Source organism: Homarus americanus, unplaced genomic scaffold, assembly GCF_018991925.1.
Source record: "Homarus americanus isolate GMGI-L3 unplaced genomic scaffold, GMGI_Hamer_2.0 scaffold16430, whole genome shotgun sequence".
NCBI classification, from domain to species: domain Eukaryota; kingdom Metazoa; phylum Arthropoda; class Malacostraca; order Decapoda; family Nephropidae; genus Homarus; species Homarus americanus.
Genome location: NW_024729259.1, coordinates 8,082,270 through 8,110,198, shown reverse-complemented (window position 1 = coordinate 8,110,198; position 27,929 = coordinate 8,082,270). Strand labels below are relative to the sequence as shown.

At 38.7% G+C, this 27,929-nt stretch overlaps 2 protein-coding genes across 5 annotated transcripts in view; one reads left to right on the top strand and one right to left on the bottom strand.

Annotated features, from left to right (window-relative positions):
• LOC121866513 (mediator of RNA polymerase II transcription subunit 13-like) overlaps positions 1 to 14,495 on the bottom strand; it is a 120,255-nt gene extending 105,760 nt beyond the window's left edge. For 2 of the 3 annotated variants that reach the window (XM_042366270.1, XM_042366272.1), the window contains exon 1: positions 14,278 to 14,494. In XM_042366270.1, the coding sequence (XP_042222204.1) occupies positions 14,278 to 14,346 (69 nt within the window). In that variant the 5' untranslated portion in view covers positions 14,347 to 14,494. Of the gene's footprint in view, positions 1 to 14,277 lie in introns of all 3 variants that reach the window. The other variant, XM_042366271.1, reaches the window with a different exon arrangement.
• A 195-nt stretch (positions 14,496 to 14,690) lies between these two features.
• On the top strand, positions 14,691 to 24,353 carry LOC121866514. Of its 2 annotated transcripts, none has more exons than XM_042366275.1 (5): positions 14,691 to 14,829; positions 18,987 to 19,099; positions 19,623 to 19,825; positions 22,595 to 22,714; positions 24,070 to 24,353. In XM_042366275.1, exons 1-5 carry the CDS (start codon positions 14,740 to 14,742, stop codon positions 24,189 to 24,191), a joined length of 648 nt encoding a protein of 215 aa, XP_042222209.1. In that variant the 5' UTR covers positions 14,691 to 14,739; the 3' UTR covers positions 24,192 to 24,353. The 2 variants fall into 2 exon arrangements, with proteins under 2 accessions (XP_042222209.1, XP_042222208.1); XM_042366274.1 differs by having other exon boundaries at positions 18,984 to 19,099.
• The last annotated feature ends 3,576 nt before the right edge of the window (positions 24,354 to 27,929 follow it).

Genomic DNA, 27,929 nt, shown 5'->3' with positions numbered 1-27,929 from the left:
GGAGGAAAGGATAGACTAGCTAGGAAAGAAGGGTTAGGAGAGAATGTAGGCGGGGTGAGGGAGGGGAGGGGGGGAGAGTGCAAGGAGGGCGGTGGTGTGAAGAACAAGATGGAGAGGATTGGTATGTAGTGCCGGTAGAGTGGCGCCACTTGGCCTACAACACCCAGCATGTAATGGCTGCCGGTCATGATTGACGTCACGATAATGGGACATTTACCCAGCGGCACAAAAACAAGTTCTCCCTTAAAGCATCACATACCGTAGAAACTTTTATAATACAAGGTGGCATCACGACAATGAAGACACCTTAGTGCTGACTGGTGGAAACTGTATTAAACTTTCAGCGAAGTGTGGACCAGTTCGGTTGTGGCCCAGCCGGGGATGGAAAGAACGTAAGCATGGGATGATTTAACATATGAAGTGAATGATACGCGCTGCGCTGCTGATGGTGGTGGAGGCACAAACCGGGGAGGTGCTGGGGCGGTGGGAGTGGGGCAGGGTGTGTGGGGAGGAGGAGGGGCTGCTGCATTCAAGGTCGTCGCCTCTTGCCTGCACCTAAACCTTGTCTTTGAGGGACGCCACCACCTACGGTACCTCTTTAACATACAGACAGATACGTTAAAACATACACCTGGTGTTGGGTGGGAGGTAAGGAGGTGATACATGCCGCCCCAAGGTGTGGTTGAGTAATAATGGTGAACATTCAAGGTCGCGCGGGGCCAGTTTATCCACTCGTTGAGCCTCCGTCACTTACCTTCTTCTCGGTGACCTGAACACACACACCTTGCCCCCCCCCCCACCTCACACGTCAACTAGAGATCCTTATTACAATAACTTGACACCATACCCACAGAAGCAACCAGAAAAGACGGGAGTTTGTGGCAATCCTTCGATATTAATGACATTCCTTAATGGTCCGCTGACGGCAATAACAAATTTAACTCACGTGCCTCAAAAATCATCTGAATAAAAACAGTTTCATCGTGGAAATTCCTCGGGGTAATTAATATTTTGGGGTCTACTGTATAATACTGAAATAGACACTAAATATGGGTTATAAAGGTCAGCTGGACGCTATTAATCACCAAGGAAAGATAGGGCCACCTCCTCCTCCCCTCTACACGCTAGAAGCTGAAGCCACTAACGTTTAAGAGCGCTCCCTGAGTGGATAGTGCTTAAGGGACAGGTGGTACGGTATCAGGGCGTCAAGGAGACATAAATGTTATCTCCATGACCGCAAATATCACGAGATTTTATACCATTTCTCATATCTTTCAGTGTTTCAATAACATGTAGGGATAAGGATTCTCTTGTGCACGTATTATTATTATTATTACCACTACAGTATAATCAAGAATAAGAATAAATTACAGCTCTACAGTGTCACCAAAGTATGAATGAAGGAATGTACTTGTTAATAGCAAATTAAAAAAAAAAATTTTAAATCAAGGAATAAATTCTCTTACACGGGGACGAGTGATCGACCAGCACATAAATGTACACAACTCATTAAGTTCACCACACTCCCCAACACACGCGTCGTTATCACCACTTATCAGACGCCTCTATCACTGGGTAGCATCACCACCAGCTTCACCACCAACCAAGCCAATGATTTATGAAAGGAAGAGAAAATTGACGTTTCCATTTATTTAACTGAAGTTTCAATAAATGATAATAGACACGAAGAATTTTTTTTTTATTTCCCTACAAATGAACACATTGTAAATTTTTGGGAAGTATATGTTGTAGAAACTATGACTTTGTAAATGCTGTTTATTTACACCTCTAGGACACAGGTTGTTGAAACACTTAAGACCAACAAATAACTCGTAACAACTGAAGCACTTTAGCCAACAGTACGGAAAACATAATGAAAGGCACTTAAATAACCCTCAAAGTTAAAACACCCAAAACCCACAACCACCACGGCGAAGCTAACACAAGATTCATTAGTCAAATATCACCATTAAAAACCAAAAGTAGTGCATTAACAGTAGGGCGTTGGGAGGGGGGGGGGCGCAGAAACCACACCACCATAACACTCCACCCCACAACACTTGCGCCACGTATAATGAACCCTGGAATGGGCTGAAGGGTAAAAATGAGAGGAGTGTTGCTGGCAGTACTACTCACCTGCCCCCCTCCCCAGTCAGGGTTCATGTTGTTGCTGCTCATTCGCAAGGCTCACATCTTGCTTGGGTTGTGATTACTGCTGATGCTGCTACCTTAAGAGCCTACACCTCACACCTAACCTAATATACCCCCAACCCAATCACGTCACACCTAACCTAATCTACCCTCAATCCAATCTAACTTCCCTTATCCAATGCCCAACCGAATTTCTTCACCTAACCCAAACTAACCTAGACTCTATCCTAACTCGAGCTACCCTTATATACCCTACCTTACTCTCAACCTAACCTACACTATCTCCTACTCGTCAGCGCTCCACAGGTTACCGTACTGTTATCCTCGGCCACAAGAAGTGGTCAACACTACATTATTGGAACGTTTACGCCTGCAAGAGTTCTCAATTAGTTGTGACTGTTACCCCCCGAAACAGACATGACCACAACAATCACTAACCCCCAACCATACACCGTTTTTTTCTGGTGCAGGTATAAGCTTGGTTATTGTATTGTCCTATCCCCCCCCCGTCGAGTCCATTGCCTTTTACATTCATACATGGCATAATTTCCTTTATATAGTCATGTTTTCTCACTAATTACCGCACGCCATCCCTTTACCAACAATAGAGAAAGCCTCGCCATTCAAGTCGTATAAAAAACATGACATTTTCGCCAACGACTCGAGTCTTGATTTCCTGAATACTACAAATTCCTGCGTCTGCATTCCTGGCCTACTTAAGTGACCGTCCACTGATGACACTCCCAGATGACGCATCACCGCCAGTATGAGATCCACGCGGTAAACATCTCGCTGTTTAGTTACGTGGCAAAATCTTAACATTATTACACAATTTTCCTTTCTTAACCTATAACAAAGATGACTTGCTACCCCAGTAAGTTAACAGCTCGGTGTGTGTGTGTGTGTGATCCCCGACTGTTTGTGACCACGACTCTCACACAAACACGCGCGTAAAACTGTGAAGTGAAAATCTGTCAGCCCACAATTCAACACCTCACACAACACCCTATACTAAGCAGACACTCGTAAAAGATTCACGCAGCGTGTGGTCTGGATCTGTAGCAACAGCCTGAATAATTGTCGAGATGATGCTCCAAAAAATATCACCAAACCGCTTAAAACACAACAACTTAACAAAATGGCTTCACATTGTCTGATATCCTCAACTCCGGTGGTAGAAATTCTTCGCCTGTAACCATCGTATTATTTTCTACAACCCATGAAGAAGAAAAATGTAAGGCTTGTGTTTTTACTTGGCAATACCTCCACACTCATTCAGCTGTTTTCGGGGTCGTCAAGATTCTTTACAATGACGATGATGATAACACAATGAAGAAGTTCGTGTCGTCAACATGTTATGCTTGTCGAAAAAATAAATAAGTATAAAGTGTATACAGTTTCTTTGGCCACCGACCTTTCGCTATGTCAGTTCTGGCTTGTCTGATTAACCTATACAGAGGTATACTGTTTAGGTTCTCTTCGTTGACTGGATAACCACAATCACCCAATTTACTAGATATTAATAATTTACTACTGCCTGCATAATTTACACGAGTACAGCTGCCAAAGGCCTCCTCTACTGAAGTGTGTGCTCTGTCCTGTAGCCACATTATATTGATCTTTTAAGTTCCTTCCAAGATCTCTACAACGAGAGGTTCTAAAACAAGTTTACCTTAGTTTTCCCTCACCAAATTAGGATTTAGAGAACGGTGTCTATCTTGTTAGGGTGAAGTTCAAAGTTTAAATCTGATGTCATATCTGTCTCAAGTGCTGTGCCGCAGCTTGGGCCAACTGCAGCAACAATTGGTAGTGAGGGGAAAACTTACCACGACAGTTTCCATTAATGATCCATATATATATATATATATATATATATATATATATATATATATATATATATATATATATATATATATATACAACTCGTATTAAGGTGCTAAGGAAAGTCTCGTTAACTGTCGTACAAATACAGTAGATAAACGACACCATTATCAGTCAACGGGGAGGATGCGGACGGTTGGTTTTACATGTATCCTGCACACCATGTATCCTGCCTCACACAAAGTACACATTTTAAGATCATATTACTGTATCAACATTAAATGTCAACTCGTCTGTGTCGCCTTACCGAAAATTCCGCGCACCTGACCTGAGCAAATCTTGGAAATCACTGGATCGTGTTGTGGGCGGGGCCAAATTTCTCAATGGTATATAATATTGCAATAGATCTTTAGTATCGCCGCTCCAGAAATAATTATAATAATCCCGAATATTTCTCCTCCTCTTCACTTCCAGACCTCTCACATTACCTGTAGCTGTCGTCGCTCGCATCGTCAGCACGCCCCTGAGAGCCAATCAGGTGCGGCGTCTTGTAGTATTCCGGATGCTTCCTTCCGGCAAAGGTGAAACTGTGGAATACCTTGACCCAATCAGTGTCTGAAGGTGGTACTGTACCTCGCGGTTCCCAAAGGTTAAAGTTAACACCTCGCTGGATCATCGAGGTGTCTGGCTGGATTTTTTTTTTTTAATATGCGTTTATGATTTTTGCAATTTGTACTGTACTTATTTATCACATTTTTATGAATTGCTCAACGCTTTTTATTTCACCATACCAGGGGCGTCTTCCTCTAGTGTGTGTGTGTGTGTGTGTGTGTGTCACTCTCTCCATCAGCAGAAGGATCACTACTCACGTTATTATTAAAATCTACTTATGTATTTTCTCTCCCTTAATGCCCCTACGTCCAGTGTACAGTATGCCTCTGGTCTTCCCGCGCTAATCCTCCCTTCATCGTGAGAAGATCGCGGTCTACCTGTCCCCCAGTCAATATGTTCAATGACGGAATTACCCCCTTGGTTAACACACGCTCTAATGGCTCCATCTAACTAGTGCTACTGTCATTATACACAGGTACACGGTATGTCAGCCAAGTGAGGAGTTGATAAGAGTATAGACCGTACCGTGTGTGTGTACACAAGACATTTATTCTACAGTACAGGTATCGATACAAACCCCCTAAAAGTGCCTCGCCAACTATGAACCCGTGAACTTACAATACGTATACACAAAAAATGCCGCCGGATTGGGGAAAATAAATATTTCCTATACCCAATAGAATCTGTGTACAGTATACGTTTAAGGGTCAGTTCAAAGGTTCAGAGTTCGATTGTTTTTTGTGGGACACGCACGCACGCACGCACGCACGCGCGCACACACACACACACACACATATATCCTTGACCACCAAAGGGTCAAGACGTACCTGGCGCTCCTCACGGAGCAGCCAGGTCAACTGTTATGTTGGCCCATACCAACTCCCTCCCCTGAACCCTCCTCCCCACCGGAATATCAACAAGTTCACGCCAGAAGTTACTATTTCATTTAGGAAAGGAATGGAACCAGTGTTAAACAGTGGTGAACAGTGCTTAAGTCAGTGAGAACAACTCAACAGTAACAGTCGTACCCAAGTTAACCTTCACACAGTGAGGTCCCAGGTACCCAGTGATAACGGCCCGTGAGACCCAACAACCAGCGATGTGTTAATCCGTCTACGATAGGAAAGCCTGGGACCACACCTCACTCATATAACACCATCTGTGAGGGAATTACTACACCACGTCCCCCTCATAACACCATATGTGAGGAATTACTACACCACGTCATCCCTCATAACACCATCTGTGAGGGAATTACTACACCACGTCATAACACCATCTGTGAAGGAGTTACTACACCACGTGAGGCCCCCATAACACCATCTGTGAGGGAATTACTACACCACGTCCCTCATAACACCATCTGTGAGGGAATTACTACACCACGTGAGGCCCCCATAACACCATCTGTGAGGGAATTACTACACACGTGAGGCCCTCATAACACCATCTGTGAGGGAATTACTACACCACGTGAGGCCCTCATAACACCATCTGAGGGAATGTGAGGCCCCTCATAACACCATCTGTGAGGGAATTACTACACACCACGTGAGGCCCCTCATAACACCATCTGTGAGGGAATTACTACACCACGTGAGGCCCCTCATAACACCATCTGTGAGGGAATTACTACACCACGTGAGGCCCCTCATAACACCATCTGTGAGGGAACTACTACACCACGTGAGGTCCCTCCTAACACCATCTGGGAGGGAGTTACTACACTACGTTTTTGCTGTTCAAAACCTACATTAATCTGTATGTTCAATGTATGTTCCTTTACCTTTCTCTAATGAAGGCTTTTGTTAAACCACCAATGTATGTAATAAGTCATTTATGTCCAATGTATATTTTCAGCCTTCGGGCTGCAGAACTTTTTCAATAAACCGTTAATTATTATTATTATTATTATTATTACACACACACGAGGATCAAAAATAATACATATTGATAAGGTTAAATAGATTTTGGAGTCTTTTAAGGCGGTTCTATCACCTGCTGGCAAATAATCCTTTAGTGACAGAGTACAGGCACTGCTTCAGGTTCTGTTCCGTTCTATGTAATTCTTTTTCCCTATAACAATCTTCTAACCTAACCTAACCTGCAAGATGAAATAAAATAACCTTAGTTAATATATTTTGTTCTGAATTGTTTTAACTACTGTACCTACTCATCGCCTATCTAAACTAGCAACTAAGTGCAATCCAATATATTTACTAACACAACCTGAGTGACCTAATGTTTGAAGGGCTAGTAACTACAAATAAGAAATACCTTTAAAAATGCTTGAACAGCCACCTGGGGTTTACGTGGCTCAAAGTAATTTTATTTGTTGGGTAATCTTAATACAGTGCTTATCTAATGGTCCGTTAAAGATGTTTCTCGATAATTTGGATATATTTTAACTATTGTTTTGTTTACTTTTGAATGGAGTGCAGTATAGTAATTTGCGCGTGCACCTATCGTACTGTATACATCCTCCCAGTGCCTGTGTTAGCCCGTGGAAGCCTTGTGACTTTTGGTACGCAGTCATCCACAACAGGAAAGCTCGATGACTCGTACGCTGAATTTTCCTCATACCTGGAGATGTAAAAAGGCACTTTAATGGATGATAATATAAACCATTACAGAAGAAAAATAACCCAAAATAACACCAAAGGCTGAGAATTCACTAGATACCATAACACGTTCACTTAGCAACAGTTGGTGGGAAAAATTATCCCAAAGAACCTGTGAAGTCCGACAGCCTTGTGAATTACGGCAACATAACAGGTTTTCCCCTGATAGATGTAGAACAGGTGCTTGTCTCGTCTTTAACGGGAAACTGACGACTTTTAATTACAAAAGGACTGTATCACATGTTCCGACGGTCACTTGTTGTAGGTTTCTGCGGTATAGTACTTTGCTGAGTTCCCCGTCACGGTGTTTTTTCCTGCCAGATAACCTGAATTAGATACAATAATCCTGGATTTGACAATAACACTAGCCTGATCTCTCCCTGCCCTTTGTACTGTATGTTAAAAAAAATAAATGGGGTTGGATAATCATGTGATAAGCGCTAGAGGAGAGGTGTTATACTTTGGTTAACCGAAGCCAATAAAAACACCAACCCAACTCTGAAACCCTCTAAGTTTCAAGGACCAAATCCCATCATCAAAACTTTTGCGACCAAAATGCCCTTTGTTGTTCCCAGTCTCCTGCCTCTCTTTCTCTCAACTCATCTTCACCTTGCACACCACCATTACGGGCCAAGGCGTAGTTACGTTACTGGGTATACCACTAATGACAAATACACCAACCAATCCATAACCTCCCTGTGTGAGGTTGATTCATTTAACCCGATGTGTTTAGGTATAAGAGTGAGCCAAAAAACTGCTGCATAATCATCCAGGCCGTATTTTATATCAATGTAAAATTTGAACGGTATCCGACTATATCTTCGGGATCTTGGACGACACTTACTCTGGGTTCGATCACACCTGGCCTGCAGTGTAAACGAGTGTGTGTGTGTGTGTGTGTGTGTGTGTGGGACAGTGACAACAGAAAACACCTATTAACAAACCAGCCTGGGATTTTATCGTGACATAATTATCTACACTAAATGCTAAATGAAGAATATGCAGTTAGTTGCTTGACAAAATCGTGTTTTAACCAATTCCCGCAGGACACGATAGAAACAATGATGATTAGGACGGACGGACGGACGGACGGACGGACGGACGGACGGACGGACACACACACACACACACACACACACACACACACACACACACACACTGATCACTTTATCAGGAAACCGAGTACAAAAAATAATGTTCATAAGTCTGCTCTCACATCACTATCTTGAATATCAGCCAAGTGCCTCGGTAATCTTATCCCAGTCATCGTGCTGACGCGTTAACCAAGTCCCGAAGGAGTGTCCTCGAGTGGCCTACTATCACTATATCGCAATGAGCTGCCAAATTCTTAATAGGTTACCCTCCAATAGGCTTCCACACATGGCTGAGGAGTGGAAGAAACAAATTTATTTTTACTTACAGGTATATCATTCTGAATCTAACCGAAACAATAAAAGCGAGTCTCTAGTTATTTGAAAAACGAACAATAATAAATGCAAAACCATTCTTTAATTAGATGCCATATGACTGATGCTTCCACTCTAATCAATATCAAACCAAAGATGCATGTAACTCAACGCGAAATTCCATAAACTGAAATCCAGTGTCCTTTTTTTTCTGGTGGTGGTGGAGGGGGGAGGAGGAGGAGGAGGGGGGAGGGTGGAGGCAGTATAAAACCTCTCCCCCTCCTTCCCCCTGAACATGATTTTGATCCTCGACCTTGTTACGGCTTGCTGAAAGGATACCGACAACCTATCCTACATACGGTATCATTAAAGGCGTTATCCACGTGAGATATATAGGCATGTGATCCTGACTACTATAATCTGTGAACTGATCTTATTACTATATAAATCTGGTATATAGCCACAGTAATATGATAACCCTGGCAACAATATATAACATGTGAATGTGGCGATATGATATACGGTCCCGGGCACAACAATAATGGCCCAGGACAAAATGATTATGGCCACAATGAGTTGATCTTACCCACAATAAAATAAGCGCCTGGCCACAGTAACAGCATCCTCTGGGCCTATTCATAAGTCAGCAACCTAGGCCAACATAATAAATATTTTATTCGTACACAAAACTAGTATTATTTGAAAGAGCTGATAAGCAATATTCAACCATTACAGGTCTAAGTTCATCACACAACATGGTTAGTTACACAAATATTGGCGGTGAACGCGACAAATTTTAAAAGAATAATAACCCCCACAGTAGTTGTTTGTTTGTCTGTATTCCTATCTGCAAGTTTCAAAAAGTGAAGCAGTAGAATGGTGGTAAGAAGGGTGGCACGGTATTACCAGCTTGGCACATAATGCCCGGTCATGAATGTTTTCAATACTGCTGAGTAGTTTATAATTTACTTTACAGATACCGGTAAGAGTATTTTAACACTACTGTTGTATTAATGCTAACACTCAAGGACACTACCAACATACCTATAAAACCACACAATATACTCAGAATATTGTAAATAAAATAAATTTTAACAATGCAACACATTCCGGTTACCAGCCTAATCACAGCTCCTATATACCAGAAAACTCTACACTTGATAATCATACTAATCAATAAAGATAACCACTATTTACTTACACAGTGTACTTTAAATCCACTCACTATGAAACTTAAAGTAGACTACCATAATATGATCAGTCATCAATGATAACCTCACACAAGTAGTTAAGAGTCAGATACAGTACTACAGTATCATCAATCAGCTACAGCAATTGAACCTCTTCATTCTCTGTTCCAAGTTACATTTACGTCTATGCAATCCCAGCCTATACTCAACGGGTATATATAACCTCTTAAGTTTAAAACCATACTTTCTCTTACATTATATAAAATCAGCCACTATTAAGCCAACGAATTACCCAGTTAATCAAACACAGATTTAGGAGCTTATTGATTCCAGATTTCAGTGGCTGTTGACGTTTGGTTGATTTAATTGCCTTTAAAAATATTTTCGCATATAATAGATTAGTTAGAGACATTTAAGACTTTACTTGAGGACGAGAAGAAATACCTTGATTACGATCCTGAACAGTGCCTTTATGTCTAATATTAACTTGACTGCTTATCTCTTCCAAACATCAGACCCTCCACAATGCCTCACACTCTTGACTGCATTTATATTAACATCATCGAATAACAGCAAACACCAGGAGAGCTCATTAGAGAATTTTACCATTCATGGATTTTGCAGAAACTAATCTAGTTCGTCCTGTCAGGCAGCTTCAGCTATTTTAATAACACAATTCGACAATGACTCTCTTGACACGTGTCAGATGCCGACGCATATTCCAAGTGTTATCCAAGCGTGACCGAGGTATATACAGCACAGCACGGGAGATTCCCCCCCCCCTCCCCTTCCAACGCCACACACTTGTTCAGCAAGAGGAATCGGAGGATGTTATACGAATAAAACACAGACTCGTGAAAAGTGCCTATAAATAACCCATAATACAATGAAATAACAAAAATCACGTCATAAAAACAAGTACTGGACACAACACCACACGTTATCCGCAAGAGTAATACTGTACTGTAAATGTTAAGGGACGATTGGTAACAGTGAAAGTTTGATAAAGATAAATCTACGAGGACCGCACCATGGTGATAACTTATCGCTAATCTATGGTGGCCCGCTACTACTAAAATGCTTCCACCGTCAGAATATAGATAAACGGAGGCGACCTTCAATAATATAATTAAACATGATACAACAGTGCCACGGTACTTTTACTAAAGGTATTTAGGCTTCAAGAAATTTAACGCCCGCCATAGGGACACACACAGACGATCGTCACAATTTCCCAAAATGCACTTGACTGGCTGTTGCTGCTGACGAGACAAATTACAACACAAAACGAGGAGTACAAAAGTGCATTAGGCAAAATGATTAATGTCAATATGTCGAGTATCTGAATGTAATCATACATGCAGATATAAAATTAACAAATTGAAAGGAAATGAATGATGTAGCAAAATTGTACTATTCTTGGTGCTAAAGTTTGGGGGATGTCATTAAAACTGTACAAATCATATTAAAGATTTATCAATTCCAGTTATCTAATCATTAAACATATAGTACAGTATCTCATTTGTAGCCTGACCTTCTTGTACTGGGGACGGATGGCAGGAAAACCAGTGGAGTTCCGGCGTACCTTGCAACTACTCATGGTGTCAACAGGTACGAGAATCATTAACATTGAGTCAACAGCCTAAGTTCGAGTAACAGGTTTGTATTAGTCCTGTGAAAAATCCTCTATATTGGCCACACGTCGTTACATGAAATTATATGAAATCTTTTTAACACTGACATTAAAAAGGTGGATTTCATTCTTCGAAGTTTTAAATTTCACTATACTAGAGGACCGGCTTCAATTGTCTTTATTTCTCATTAATTTACTATGTAGCAGTTTAAAGTACGGACATATCCCTCTTATTGTTCATAACGTGCCAATAAATAACGCCATGTGAGTTACCATCAGCCTGCAGTGAGCGGTACATGACCAACCCAATCCCCGACCTAAGACCTGTTTCATTATAACTATTAATCAGGTACAGCTAAAAGTTTGGAGACAAGCTCACTTCCCACCCTCATGTCAACATATCGCGAGCTGTCAACAAAAGATAAGAGTTAAAAGTTGTGTAGAGCCGATACACAATAACTATCTGGCAGTGGCCTAATACCGTATGCAAACGACTACCGTATATTATTTTCTCAATTTCGTAAGTTTCACGAATGAAAAACAAAAATTCCATTCAAAGTAATAAAATCTGTTTCAACATAAAAATTCCGTGAATTCCGTCCGTTTTCCATGAACGCGGAAAATCACTGGCCTAAAATCAGTGCCATAACCGACTGAGGTGCATTGTCACAATAAATGTTATGACAACACAAAATTCGAATATTCAACCTCACACTAACCTTATTTATGAAATAGCTAATTGGAACTCGATTACATTTACTCAACAATGTCAAGTAAACTGCTAATATAACTACGACGCAATCGATCGATGACGCAAACTAAGTTGGGGAGTAAAAAAAATACAGTGCCGGCACCAACAAATAGTGTGTTTATTATACCATCTCATTTGTTGCTAAAAGTAAATATATTAATTGGGATTCACAGGTGATGCGGCTGTGTATATACTAAAACAAGTGGACTCAGGGAAATTATCGCCTTTCTTATAACCCAATTCTTGAACAGTATTCTGTAAATATGAGACGAACGACATGCAAGATTGAGCACGTAGATGCCACTAACATCGACATAAATCAGGTCGCAGTCGGCGTTCAAGTGCCTCTTTCACACAAAAAACAACAAATAAACATCAGTAACTATAAACAATATGGTCGATTCCTTTCATGTTACAGGTACCGTACCGGTACGTAATAAACCCACAAACTCTGAGGCATTATGGGATTTCATGCTCCCTTCAGGTGATTACTCTGATAACGACATGAGCAAGGGACCTTTTTTGGTGTGAATATCTCCAAGTGAGAAGGGACTGAAGTTTCTCCTACATGTAAACTACAAAGACAATAGGCGCTTCCAAGGATGCAGTTATTATAAATACAGAAATACGGGGGGGGGGAGGGGGCTCATTACGGGAAAGACAGGCTGATAGTGTTGTGTGGGTTCAGGAAAATGTTAAGTGGTGGAGAGCGCGGGAGAAGTCTCGCCCACACTCCAGTCGACATGGTACCCTTGCTCTCCAGCACTCTTCCACATTATCATCCTCCCTGCACAGCCCAAGTATGCTGTTATCCTATTTAAGCCCATAGTACAACATGAATGCTCTTTTTCGCTAGATACAAAGTATAAGGTCATGGAACACCTGTTAAGCCGGCAGGCCACAACAAAGACAAGTAGTTTGTTGATCGGACGTACGTGTAGAAACCCATGATTGGGCAACGCAAGAAATCCGGATTCTTTTCCAGAAACCGCATTCACAAACAATATCATCATCAAAGGGAATTATCCCTGCACAGTACTCTAAATTGCTGTGTGACCGAGTGTACTGTGAGTCTATTAGTACAGTACTTGTATTTATGTAAAAGTTTATGTACGTGATTTGTGTATGCACACAAGCAATTGCACGGATGTATTTGTATTGTGTACACACAATCAATATATATCACTACCTTTATAAATGAAGCGAGGTTGTGTGTGTGTTGTAGGGAAGCCTGCAGAGGAAGGCCCAAACCACCCTCCAAACCGTTCACTCAAATTAACTGATGTAACCATTCCCACTAGGCCAAATCATACTCACACTACATAAATAAGTAAAAACATTTGGTTTTTATTTCCAAAATAAATAACGGCAGTTACAATGCTATGCTAATACAGACAACCTTTCGACATGTTCCTGGGCTGGCGACTCGACCTAGCACCCCAGTCACTCCCTCCCCTTCCTTCCTTCCCACAAATAACTTCCTCACATCCATACACTGCTAGCAGCACGTATACATAGGGGCAGGTAATATATCAATATTGCCGTTGACGAGAATGAGCAGCCCCAGACACAAGGAAAGCAAAAACTATAAAACCCCCGACTGGATTTCACCTAGAGATTACCCCCAGCCCCGGCCTCCCCCCTCCCACCCATTACTCCGCCGAACTCTCTGTTCCGTGCATGCGATTCTCAACCTTACTGACCTGACAAGTCCGCAAAATAAATCCCATTTTCGGCCACCCGGACTCTGTGTGTCACCCATTGGATGCTTATTTTCGTTTCAAAATATTACATTGAAAGCCTAATTCAGTGAAGAAGTCCATCCCGTGTATTTCCCGGACACAACTGCTAATCTTATAATGTAGGGCAAGCAAATTTCGTTGCGATTGTTCCCTGAGCTTTACACATACATGATTTTGAGACCGATTGACCTGGAATTTCTAAGAAGATTTTGTATTTTAACCTACCATATAGGAACCCACATCACAAGCTTTCACATGGCTACACGGGAGACTATGTAGGAACGGTCTAGATAAGAGAAATAGAGCAGATATTACAACAACAGTTGGCTACTTTCAAACTCGGTACTTACCAGGGCGAAGAAATTGGTGTGGCAATCTTCTAAGCTTGCCCCGTTTGTCTGAGAGTGCGTCGACATCATATATCCATTTTTGACACTACACTTGGATTGGTATCAATCCACACACTATGGATTAATCACTTATAACCACCAGATAGCCACAATCACTCCATGGATCTCACAATAATGGCGGATAGGAAACGAGATACGTTCCAACAATGCTCTTACCACCGCTGTCAAAAGCCGTCTTTTACATTTATTGCATTACCGGAGCCGCTGCTCTCAAAACAACCATGAAAATAGACGAAAAATATAACCCGTTGTTTTATATTATATGAAAAATGTATACTTTCAGTTTTATACTCGTAAAATGAATATATGTTTGAATTCTAGGGAAGAAGATGTACAGCAGTGAGGTTTAGCCCAGCTGTGATCAGACTAAGGCGGTGATTGGCTGGCGGGGGTCACGTGACAATGGCTGCCTCCATCAGAAGTGTTCGTCTGCTGCCGCCAACACAACTCACCACACACCGACTCAACTATGTGTCGTTAACGAAGCCTCGGGTAACTGGTCACTTTATATTGTGTTGTAGAATTATTTTCATTGATATAACGACTCTACAATACTCGGTGGTCACAGTAACGCGCGAGTCGGGTGCAGTTTGGTCTTGGGAGGCAAATTTGTTGTATATAACTAATGAAAGTTAGATTTGGTAATATAATGTATTAGACTTACAGTTTACAACTATATATTAGATAAATAGTAACTTAGTAAACTCAAAACTGTAAATATTGAAGATGTTTTTCAAATTTTCAGAAGTTAAATAACCTTATGTTATGACTGCTGGTCTGGGGAGTTACACAAGCTCTCTGTTAAACTAACTTTGTTATTAATCATCTAAAGTAAATTGATTGTGTAATAGGGCAATTGTTGGCAGTATCATGGTTCTATTTTATAATGGTGACTACATGATCATACAGTACAGACCCAGGTAAACATTACATAACTTAACTAATATTTAATCAATGATATTTGGTTCTTTTTGTTTGTTTTGAGATGTGATGTGTTTATCAGATCCAATAATTGATAGTAGACCATGCTATTTTAGAGTGATGTCACCATTAACTGGATGGAAATAGATTTGATAATGACTTCAACCAATATCTGGTGTGGTGTTTGGGGTAATATACAGTACTGTAGGTGTGGGCTATTATTCTACAACACCAGCCTACAAGCCTAAATTTTATTCCGGTGTTTGCGGAATAATTACCTCAATATATAGGTAGGTTAATGATCTTGTGAAGTGAAATATCAAGTTGAGATAGCTATTAGTCTAACTGTTACTACTGTATTATGTAATTGCTGGGATTTTATTAAAGGCCATGGGTACTTGCACACTTCAGTGCTTATAACATAACCTAAAATAGTTCTGATACAATAAATCACTTTTAAGTAAGTATTGCAAAAATAGTTGCAGAGTGATATATAATTTATGATTGGCAAGTCAAGAAGTAATATGATGAGGTAAAAGAATACAGAAAAGGTGTAGGTTAGTATAATCTTTTTCTTCGATATATTTAATTTCTTTTTACTCTATTTTTTAGCACACTAGGCCCCGTTGTGGGTCGATGACCTGTGCCCGGGTGGGCGATTCCTCGTATAAAATAAAAAGCACCTCTGTTTATTTTACAACATGGTAGTACAGTACCATGGTTTTAGATGGAGTCAGGGAAGGCATTTGATGTAAAGTGTGCAAATACTGTACCACATCCATTATTTTCACTAAAGCGCAAATACAGTACTACAGTATACAGTTCTCGGGTTTTTATTTCGTGGTCCTATATTATTCGTGGATGACACCCTGGATGTACCCAAGAATGTCTGTGGGTAGTTTTAAAGTTGCCGGCATTTTTGCGGCTGGGAAAGGGAGCCATTCGTTCTAGAGATTGTAATTTCCTATGCCTGTATTGTAAATGTGTGTGTGTGTGTGTGTGTCTGCACACACACATGCAAATAAATAATAATTGGAAAATCCTTTTACAAATAATTAAGCAAATTTATTAAAAATGTGACAGTTTACCCTCAAGTCCGTGCTTTATCACTTTATTAATAAAGCACGGACTTGAGGGTAGACTGTCACATTTTTAATAGATTTGTTTCTGATTATTTGTGTGAGTATTTTCCAATTATTATTTATTTGTATGTGTTTTGTGTGTGTGTGTGTAGACACACACATACACATATATACAATACAGGTAAAAGAAATAATTCTCCTAGGGGCAAATACATAAAGGTAATATACATTTCTTTGTACACAAGTAAAAATGTACCCCCCCCCCCCCATTGGTCCACGGATTTGGCGATTCGCGGTTATTTTGAGTACCTAACCCCCGCAAATTTGGTGGGCCCCTGTACTGTACTTCCTTTATTTAAAGGGTGCAAAGTCACGAGTGCCATTATTGATGTTCTGCGAGACTGAGAACTTTCCAAAGTATCATGTGTATACGGTACTGTACTGGTACTGCTATATTAGTATAGTTAATCATTCATTAACCCAATAACTGCGGCGTTTGAGAAATCGAGGGTATCCCATAAACTCCCTAAAATTTACATGATTTTTTTTTAAATTACAAAATTAAATACTGTATATAAAATTTAGAAGTTATAGAAAAAATTGTAAACTTTGTACTCTTCATGGATGCCGAGTTATAAGTTTATGAATTTGTGATGTAAGAGATGGTTGTGGTGGTGCAAAGTGGGTGGTGAGTCAGGTTGTGGCATCATAGCTGTGGGTACAGAGCCACTGAGGACAGGAGGATGATGATGCATAAAAATTCCAAATCATTCCAAGTTGATGGTAGCAAGTTGAACTTGTATCTCACTCTTGAGTGTCTACCGGTCATCGATTTTTCATTGTTAAGTATGATATTTTGCACACAGCTTTGAATTCATAATGCCAAATGCCTTAAGACAACAATAGAGCGATTGTTGAGTGGACCAAACTAACCTACCTAACAACCTAAACATTAATTATATTATTTCGGTTACTTTGGCTAATTTTATGAACGATAAATTATATAATGTAGCAGCACCAGTCCATACAGTACCTGATACATCAGGCACGTCGAAAGTCAGCATTGGTACACGTGATTTTACGTCCATTAAATGTTTGTTTACATGATGGTGAGGCTCCATAGGGACACTTTGCACACAATTTATATACAGTGGGGTATGCTATAACGAATCTAATTGGTTCTAGAACCTTGTTCGTTATAGCATTCGTTCGTTATAGGATTAATCCGTTCCAGGCCCCCAAATATAACCACTTAACACTGAAAAATATAATATAAAATTGTAAAAATTGTAAAAAAGTGCATAAATATGCATCTAAACCCCTGAAATAAAGAATATTATTAATATTTGTAATAAAAAAACAATAAATTAGAAAAAATAAATAAAATTAAATAATGTTCGTTGTAGAAGTTTCGTTCGTTATAGCATTCTCAATTTTATAGGTAAAACCGTTCGTTATAGGAATATTCGTAGTAGGATCCGTTCGTTATAGCATACCCCACTGTAATATTTTGTTTTTCATCTGAATTTTCATTCTTTAAGTAGCCTAACATTCAGCCAATCATAATATCATTAATAGTTAATGCTATCATGCTTGCCAGATAATAGCAACATTGTTTTACTGGCTGGCTCTAAAATAACTGCTGTGAACAGTGTTTACATATTTTGTTGTTAGTTGCTCCAAAAGTGGATTGACGTGTGAAAAAAAACCCTTCAACGCCGATAAAATTAGCTGGTGACTTAATTTCTGATTTTGAACAAAGGCGTTTTACTATTAAGTAAGATATTATGCAACTGTATTGGATACAATGAAAACTAAATATATGAAACAAGCTACAATAAAAGCAAGATATAGTACATATGATTAATAAAAAGATTTGAAGTACAATATTTATTTGTTTTCCATAGCACACGGTGTTAACAATTACTGTACGTACTGTACAGTGCATTATAATTTTTTACTTTCAAGACCACAGAGTCGATATTGATAAAAGCTTAAGTTTATTTAAAGGTTTATTGTTTCATAAGAGAAGTCAGTCATGGTTGTATCATAACTGAAAATTTTCCTTCATCAGCAGAAACAATGGCCTTCACTAGATGTTGCCAATGCATCATGCATCGTATTGCTAATGTAATCACACCTTGCACAACCACTCCTCATATTGCAGTTGTATGTTTATAACCCAAAGGTTTCCTTCACAAACATACGGGAAATAAATTTTAGGCGCAAGTTTCAATTACTACATTCAGTCATGTATTCTTGGAATCCAAGCTATATTAGTAGTGGTGTAACCATCCTTGCATATACTGAATACAGTAGTCTTCTTAGAGTGAAGTGTAAACACCTGTTTTAAGTTCTCCCCAGAACCACAGGATTGATATACGTACAGGTAACGATAATTGAAACGTGGCTCACATTATAAACGGCTAGTTCAGATTCTCATTGATATTTTACAGCAGTTACTGTATTCACAAAGAAAAAATTATGACAGTAATGACCCAATGAAATTTATAAGATGAGGCTTTTCATTGTGTTTTCATTATACAAATCATTATTACTGTACAATATTAGTATAATGGTGTTTTATTATTATTATTAAGATTATTAATTGCTTCAAAGATTGAACATATTTCTTTTGATCAGCAGTGTGTCCTACAATGCAGATTGTCATCATCTGCACCCGACACTACAAGTCAAGATGATATCCTGCCTCCTAACAGAAGGTTTTCGTTTGATGCAGAATCACTAGCTTCTAGAGGGTAAGAGCGATGTACAGTACATATAATGATTGTCTTGGCTTGTAAAGGAATTTATTTTCCCGTTAATGTTGAAGTTGTTAATGTACTGTAGCTAAAGAGACCTCCATAATCCTGTCATTATATGTTTGGTTTTAAATGAATGCTTGAACCTGAAAAATAATTCATGGAGTTACTTAAGTACTCAACTTTCAGTCTTTTGGGTTGAATAAGGAATTTATATACAGGACCTGTACTTTTTTTTTTAAGAAATATACTTTGTGCACTTTTAAGTAATGTAAACATTTTAAACATTGTTCTGTAAGTATGGTCTGCACATAGTACGGTACAGTGTATGTGGTAACAAAAATTCGACTTAAGAACGTTCTCAGGAGCGTAACCCGGGGATCCCCTGTATGGTAAAGCCTTTGGCACACAAGGAGACAGTGTGAAGGAGATCATAATGATTTATGTGAATTATTACAGTGTTTAATTACTGTATATACACAGTTCCACAATATGTATTCTTACTTTTGTTTTATTACAGGTATCTTCGCAGTCAGATGCCATATTCTCCTCCAGAGGATATCGAGAATGAAGTGTTAAGAATATGTAAGGAGCTGTTAAAGAGCACAGATTTGCACACTCCCTTCAAGGATGCAAACACCAAATTCATGGTGTTGGCAGAGTGCTCTAAAGCTTACAATCACACAGTCCCAAACTCTCTCATGCACAAAATTACAAGTATTGGTAAGTTTCCTGATTTTCATGAATTCTTCAACATTACCAATTCTTGTTCTTTCATCTGTGCCTAATATATATACTACATTGACTACGTTTACTATACAGTAATCACATGACATAAAGCTGTTGATGCAAGAACTGCATTTAAAATGGAAATTTTACAGATGTTTACCAACAAATTTGATACAGGCTGACCCCCTCTAATTTGGCAACCTAGGAACCAAGGCTGTGCTGGGCAATAGAAATTTCCCTTAAATAGAAAGTCAGCCCTGAATAGTATATGATGTTATACACTACAGTATCAGCCTGTGCTACACTAATGTTTAAATAATTAAAAGTTTCCCTTTTTCAAGTTGTACTCGATAGAGGAACCAACATTGTACAGTGGGGTATGCTATAACGAATCTAATTGGTTCTAGAACCTTGTTCGTTATAGCATTCTTTTGTTATAGGATTAATCCGTTCCAGGCCCCCAAATACAACCACTTAACACTGAAAAATATAATATAAAATTGTAAAAATTTTAAAAAAGTGCATAAATATGCATCTAAACCCCTGAAATAAAGAATATCATTAATATTTGTAATAATAAAACAATAAATTAGAAAAAAAAATTAAATAATGTTCGTTGTAGGGGTTTCGTTCGTTATAGCATTCTCAATTTTATAGGTAAAACCGTTCGTTATAGGAATATTCGTAGTAGGATCCGTTCGTTATAGCATACCCCACTGTACATTGTGCATACGTTTTGAACAAAAACACTGGTTCAACTTTTTCAGCAGCTCTATTTTCTATAGCATAGTTATTGTATATCTCTACCTCTTGGGGAACTAGAGTGGGAAGTATTTAATGATCACTTATAAGACATTATCTGCTGTGAATTGATAAAGTGGGTCCCATAGACATGGCTGTCAATTAAAGCAGCATGTTTAGCACTCAACTTGACTGCCTTCACTTCCATAGCATTATTTGCAGTTGGGTGAACTGGGAGTGCCAGGTGAACCAATGATCCTTGAGGCAAGACCTGTATCCATTTAGGGGTAAAGTAATAATGAAATACTTCACTTATAACTCCAGCAGCATGCTGAAACCACAACAACAATGGCTATGTAAATAATTATGAGCTGGGTACAACAGGCACACACACTGCCATGTGGTCAACCACACAACTACATGGTGGTTAAAACTTTTAAAAGCAAATTCCTGGTCAGTGGAATGCTGGATAAGAGAGAGTCAGCCTCTATTAATAAGTATCTATGTACTGTACATGTACTTGACAGTTTTACTTTATGAAATAATTATTCAGTGGGACTAACTACATTATGGTCATACTGAATAAAGAATGTGTGTTCTGCATAAATTGCTCATTGGGTGAATTCTCACAAAATGAGATCTGTTTTCCAATAGCATCCTTGGTTAGAAACTGAGATGCGTTCCAGCCCAATGATTTCTACCCAAAACTCGTGTTATTACTGAGATGAACTCCAGTCCAAAGAATTTTATCCCCAAAACCAAGCACAGTAATATTTAACTTGAATTCTGATGTGATAGTGAAAACTTTAGTCACCAGAACTAAAGATTTATGCTGATCTTGGTGGCCAAAAATTTATGGTATAGAAAACAAGTCTCTAAGTGAACCAAATCCCACTTCCTCACTGATAAAGCATAACTATCAGCTGCCAAAAATCACCACATCCTGCCTCATGTATTTCAGATATTTTTACAGTGAGCATGATTCTATTTACTTAGTCCATATTGCTTTAGGTTTCAAAGATGTTTGATATGATGTACGTTCAAAGCATTGGAAATTTAAAGCATGAACATTACGCCCACTGGCATTTGTGTTTATTGCCTCACAATTGTTGCTGGTTCAGTTGTATTTAATGCTGAATGATATTTTTACATTAAACATGGAATTTTCTTGGGAGTTCTTTAATATTGTATCTAAAAATCTACTATAAACACAGGAGATTGTGGTTACAGAGAGGTACATGAGCATGTTAAAATGTAGACGTATGGATGTGATTCTCAAACTGGGGTCCGCGAAAAGTTTTTGAGAAATATTGCGTTTAACGTTTGAGAGAGATTTGGCGATTACAATTCGCAGGATATTGTATTTTGGATTTGGGTTGAAATGAACAAATGCTTTGGACTATGATTTATTCTTTGATTATTGACAATATTTGTATGCATCATGGTGTATAAGGGGTCCTTGGTTGAAAAAAGTTTGAGAACCCCTGTGTTAAAGGACAATCTTAAGGTAACCTCACATTGAACAAAAATAGCCATCCCTCAGCTTATTGCTCTTCCCTCTGGCACATAGTGAGTGGGAAAGGTGATTAAGATTTAAGTTTTAAGTGAAAAGGTGATAAAGGGACCAAGTATTAATTAAAACTGAAAAAATGGAGGATGATAAATATCCCTAATTAGTCACTGTACATTATGTCAGTTGTGAGAGAAATGGGAATTAAAACCATATTACCCAGTGTCTTGTTATATCCAGGAAGATATATTTGGGTGTTCATTGAGACCCTGCTGCCAGCCAGTTTTAACAATTCACCTAACTTAAATTTTTTTCATTTTCCCCCCTCCCTCCAAAATGATTATCCTGTAGTACTATCCATGTCCAATATGAGTCTGACAAGTGGACGAATATCTTACATACTAGTAAATTAAGAAGTTATGAAGACAGTAGATCCTTAAACATTTTTAAAGTACAGTATCTCCAAAGACAGGTACAGGTATTATATTAATATGCACATTTTTAACCCACAGGAGAATTGGTGACGTTTTATAAAACACCCATCAACACAACTGTCCCATTGAACATGATGAAGGAATTTGACCTACCCAAGAATCTTCATGTCATATATAAATACACCAGGTTCCACCCAGGTATGCTGCACGTTGGGTTTCTTTATAAGGAAAATAATTGTTTTTAAAATGGGCTACTGCAATAACTAGCTTGGTCATTGGCTGCATTAGCCTCACAGGACAGGCAGAAGCATCTCACAATTCATTAATCAATTGAGAGGATTTATACATACAGACAGAACGTCAGTAGTGCATTGATTACTCCAAGATTTTTGTTAATGTCACCCAGGCAGTGATACACTGAATATGTTATATAGGAGACGGGAAGATGGTAATTAAAAGCAATGTATTCAGTTTCTGTGATTTAAAGAATGTACATCTTAACTCTATTTCTTGTCAACAGTTTCAGATACTGTACTGTGTGGTAAAGTATATGAATGTGATGTGTTTGCAAATGGAACAAAGGATTACAAATTGAGTCACAGCATAGCAGGAGGAAAATCAATAGATGCATTAAGAAATGTTTGGACTGGAAACTAGTGTCAAGGGAGGAAAAGTTGGCGACGTACTATACAGGGAAATTGTTAAGCAAACATTAAATGAGTGTGAATTCAAAATGAATTAGAAACAATAGAAAAAAGGTGAATGAGTGCATTGTGTAGGGTGAATGAAGCAGAAAATTAAAAAAATATGGAAATGAGAGATGTGGAGAAGAAAGAAACTTGAAAAAGAAAACTGACTAGGGTTTGCTTTGATAATGTGAATATTAATGCAATGAGAAGTGAAAGAATGGGAACAACTAAAATTTTATAGGTAGATGATAGGAGAGGGAAAGACCAAGAAGATGAAAAGATGGGGTGAAGGAAGCACTACAAGTATGGGAATGAACATCCAGAAAGCAGTGTGTACATGAGTGACTGCAGAATATGGTGTTTTGGGGATGAATGTGCTGCTGATGGATAATGTTCAGCTATGTGGAATGGCATGGACAAACCAGACAGACATATGTATGTGACCTTGCTGTGGAAGGGAAACACCATACCCTAACAGAACACATGATAGTAGTAAAAGTGAATGAATGACTGCAATTAAACAGTCCTTTGGTTGTTCTTGATAATGGCAATTCGGCAGTCCAGCACAGAAATGCTTGAAAGAGTATAATAAATGGTTGGGAGTTATTTTGAGGTATCAAAATAGGAAATCAATGAGGATACAGATTTGCTGCCAACTCCTTTGTTACAAACAGCATGTGGCCATTTTCCACTTTCTACCATTGGTCCCTCACCTGTACCACTAATCAGTACTTTTGTCTTTGGCACATTCACAATCTGGCCCTGACTCTATCCCATCCTTCCATTTCTTAAATTTTGCCTCTGTTTCTTCAACACTTATCATCCATCACCAAGAATAATAATTTTCTGTTTTATCTTTAACAGAGACGGACACCATGTTTGGAGGAGTATCTGCTTATACCAAAGACTCGACTATTGTTCCGGGTCTCAAGAATAAGAAACGATATCCAGGTTACCAAGCAAGATCAACTTGGCCCTATCAGTGATATTTTTGTGTTTTATTTATTTTTGTTATTATTATTGTTAACATTGTTCTATAGTGTATATAGTAAAAGGTTATACACCCCCTTTTTTAATTGATAACATGATTGTCATGAAGCATTATGTAAACTGGCGGTATTGTTAATGAATTAAACTGTACAATCTTTTATCGTGTTTTGTATTTTATATTTTGATATTAATATTAAAACAGTTTATTTAGCCAGGAAAATACAGATCCAGAGTGGATAATAATAACAATATTGACATGGCTGAGCCAGTAGAGAGGTTTTGCCTATTCCTTGATTGGTCTCATTGAGTCTACAGTTGTAAGTAATTTTGCTTGCAACATGGTACCTTATGTAACTTGTTTAATGAGGCATGTAGTTATGCTAATAGTAATTCTTTCTGATTTTGAGAATTAGTTTGATTATTAGTCTCAAAGAGTTTGGTTCTGGTGTTGAAATAGTGAGATAAATGTTCAGAGGAGTCATCTTAACAGTAGGTAAAGGTGGGATAGTTAGCTTAGTGTGCACTTATGACCTGTGTGTTTTAGTGCTCATTAGTGCCCCACTTGTAGTAAGTATTTCTGTACAGGTATCTCTTCTTGGTGGAACCCACTGTTGTAGTTGATGCAATTTTAAATTATTGTGTTACTTGGATTTCATTGGCCCATGGTAGCAGTTTTCTTGGAGCCTGGATCAGTCAATTATGTTAAACTCCTTTTCATTGGATAACCTTAAAGTAGACTGACGGACAGGCTCGACCCTGAAATGGTATCTTACGATCAAGGAAAGTGACTGGTGTGGTGCTCACAAACTGTTGTGATGCCAACCACTAATATTAATGGTTTATATGGGGCTTTAGTTTCTTAGGTTTATTGGAATTTCTGGATCACCGCTTAATTTTTTTATTATTATTATTACATATCCCCTTGTGTAAACACTGAGGCTGACAGGAGAGGGCAAGAGTAATTATTGCATTTGTTGAAAAGAGTCATATAAAACTTATCTATTCACCAACATAGGCAGATACTTGAGACCATTTTGCTTATGAATTTGTGATAGTTTCACACTAATCTGCAGATTAGTTTGAAATTATAAATCTTAGATACTTTAAAATACATTCATAAGAGTGGAAAAGCCAAAACCAAGTTGACAGTGTCCCTGTTAAGAGTATAGTAATAAATGTGTCATAATACTTTACTGAAGAAACAAATTAGAGCTGAGTTTGTGAAACATAATACACTCAGTGATGCATTGTGCATATACTGTACTTGTTGTTTTTAACCCTTTCAGTCCTAAGTTTGGTCTGTTTTTGCATCCCTTCCCCAGCCTTAGTTTTTTAATTGGTCTTGTAAAGTAATTAAACAATGTTAAAAGCCATTAAACACCACAAAAGAAAGAAGAAATCTTTGTTAGCCAGTGCAGTCCCTTTGTTTTCTTAGTACTGTACTGTAGTGTACTATAGTTTGGGCCACTATGTCTTCCCAGCATTCCTTTTCCTGACAGGTTGTTTATATACTTGAGCCAAACTCCATTTTTGTCATACTCCTCTATATCACTACCTTCCATCAAAAAGTGGTTCCGTTCCCAACCCTGTAGTTGCCTATCTATTTACATTTACATCTACTAGTTGCATAGGTGTCATTCACGACGTAATTCAGTGCACGTTCTGATAAATGTCCTTTCATCATGATGTTTGTTGGGTAACTGAGCAGCTGTGAAATTTCTGAGGGTGAATAATTACAGCTTGTTAACGCTCATAGGAGTGTTATTGGTTTGTTGCTGGAGAAATAAACCCTCAACGTTGACGCGTACCATATAATTCGGTCAAAACCTGTTAAAGAACATTTCTCATATAACAAATGCTGTTATCTCAGGACACATCATATGAATAATACAATCAATATACAGTACATAGCCTGTTAACATCTTAAATATAACTCGCATGTTATAACTATTGATACAGGAGACAATTGGTATAATATGATCAAATTACAGTACACAAATATACTTATTAAAGTTATTTAGAGTTTCTTCGCAGATTCTAATACTTCACGATCACTCACGTTTTAGGGTCTAGTGGTCTGAACCAACGTGTTGTCTGGCCTGTAGAAATCAGTAGACTACCCTCAAGGGCAATCTCAGCCCGGAGGCGAGGGCCATATGTTTTCGTATTGAAACACCTCGGCAGATTGGTCAGCAAATTCGTTGTCAACACTATATCTCTTATCTCGCCCCCCTCTCTCTCTCTCGCCTAGTTTATCTTATTATGGTTATCCCTCTCTTTCTCTCTCTCTTCTAGCTTATCTTACTGTGGCGGTAACACAGCTGATGAAATAGCTAATGCATCATTTTATAACTCGGTTACTTCCGAATACTTGAAGCAGTGTGAAACATGTCTGTCTCGTTCGTGCATAGGACTCTAGTCTTAATGTATGAGGTATGTCGGTAACGCTGGAAGGCTTAATAATACCACACACCTAAAATTGTATAGACGTATGATCATAATCATAATTTTTTATGGCCATTTTCTATGTTTTCATGGGTTAGCCACGATTACCTAATGGCAGTTCTTTACGGTCTCTTGCGGTTTTTCTTGTCAGGTTCTAACTCTAAATGCCATTTCTTACAACTTTTCCCCATGTCATTTTTAGCCTTCCTGGCTCTCTTCCTCTCGGCATTTAGGCTCGTGCATCTCTTGACCCAATTGGTCTTATCCATTCTCTTCATATGCCCAAACCATCTCGGCCTGCCTCTACACAAAACTTTACCAATACCCAGCAGACCTTGTAGCTCTGCAGATGGCCTCTTGTCTTTTAGTGTCACATATCACACCCATTGTGCCAAATGCAAATCACTATGCAGTTTGGATATGCAATTAGGGCATAAAAATTTAAGAATGATAATGCAAAACAAAATTTGACATGCAACAGAATAATTTTATGGAAAGGCAGGCAAATTAGAGTTAAATGTGATGATGTAGCAAAGGTGCAAAAAGCCATAGAAAATAAAAGTTATTCATACTGGAGGCTGAGGAGAAAGTATAGGGGAAAAGCCAAGAAGGGAGTACAGTACAGTTAAGAAAATGATTAGAATTGTAAGATAAGGGTATAGACAAAGTAGGTAGTTACTTATGACTGAAGATTTATATTCGGTTCCAATTACCAAACTGACTATTCTATTGAGCCAACTCAAATAAAATGACAAAAGCCCAAAACTGAAATGATAAACAAGTGAAATTTAAAAAACTAAAACAAGCCACTTTTTATGCAACCTTCAGAAGTATATTTGAACAAGCTGTCTTTATATACATATATGCCTCAATGTTGTCGAAAGTATAAACAGGACGTTTTGGAGATATGTTTCATAATTGTGGGGGTGTATTCCAAAGACATACTGTACATAAAGATGAATGACATCATCACCATAAAGACAATACCCCATAGTTGTGGAGTTATACCACAAAATTGGGTAAGGGAAGACTGCCACAAGTCTATGGTTAAAACAAATTTAAGTCCTATTTAAAGTAAGTGGTACCAGTTGAGTAGGTCTATTGACATTCCACATGTAGTGACCCGTACGTCTCATCAGATACGACTCGTAATTGGCGTTTGGGCCAGCATTATTGGTGACCACTTAAAATTGACCTATATCTGCTACCCCAGTGACTAACAGGTGAAACACACATTTTCGTGAGGACACAGTGCCAGTGATGCTTGAGAATGTGCCCATCAGGATACA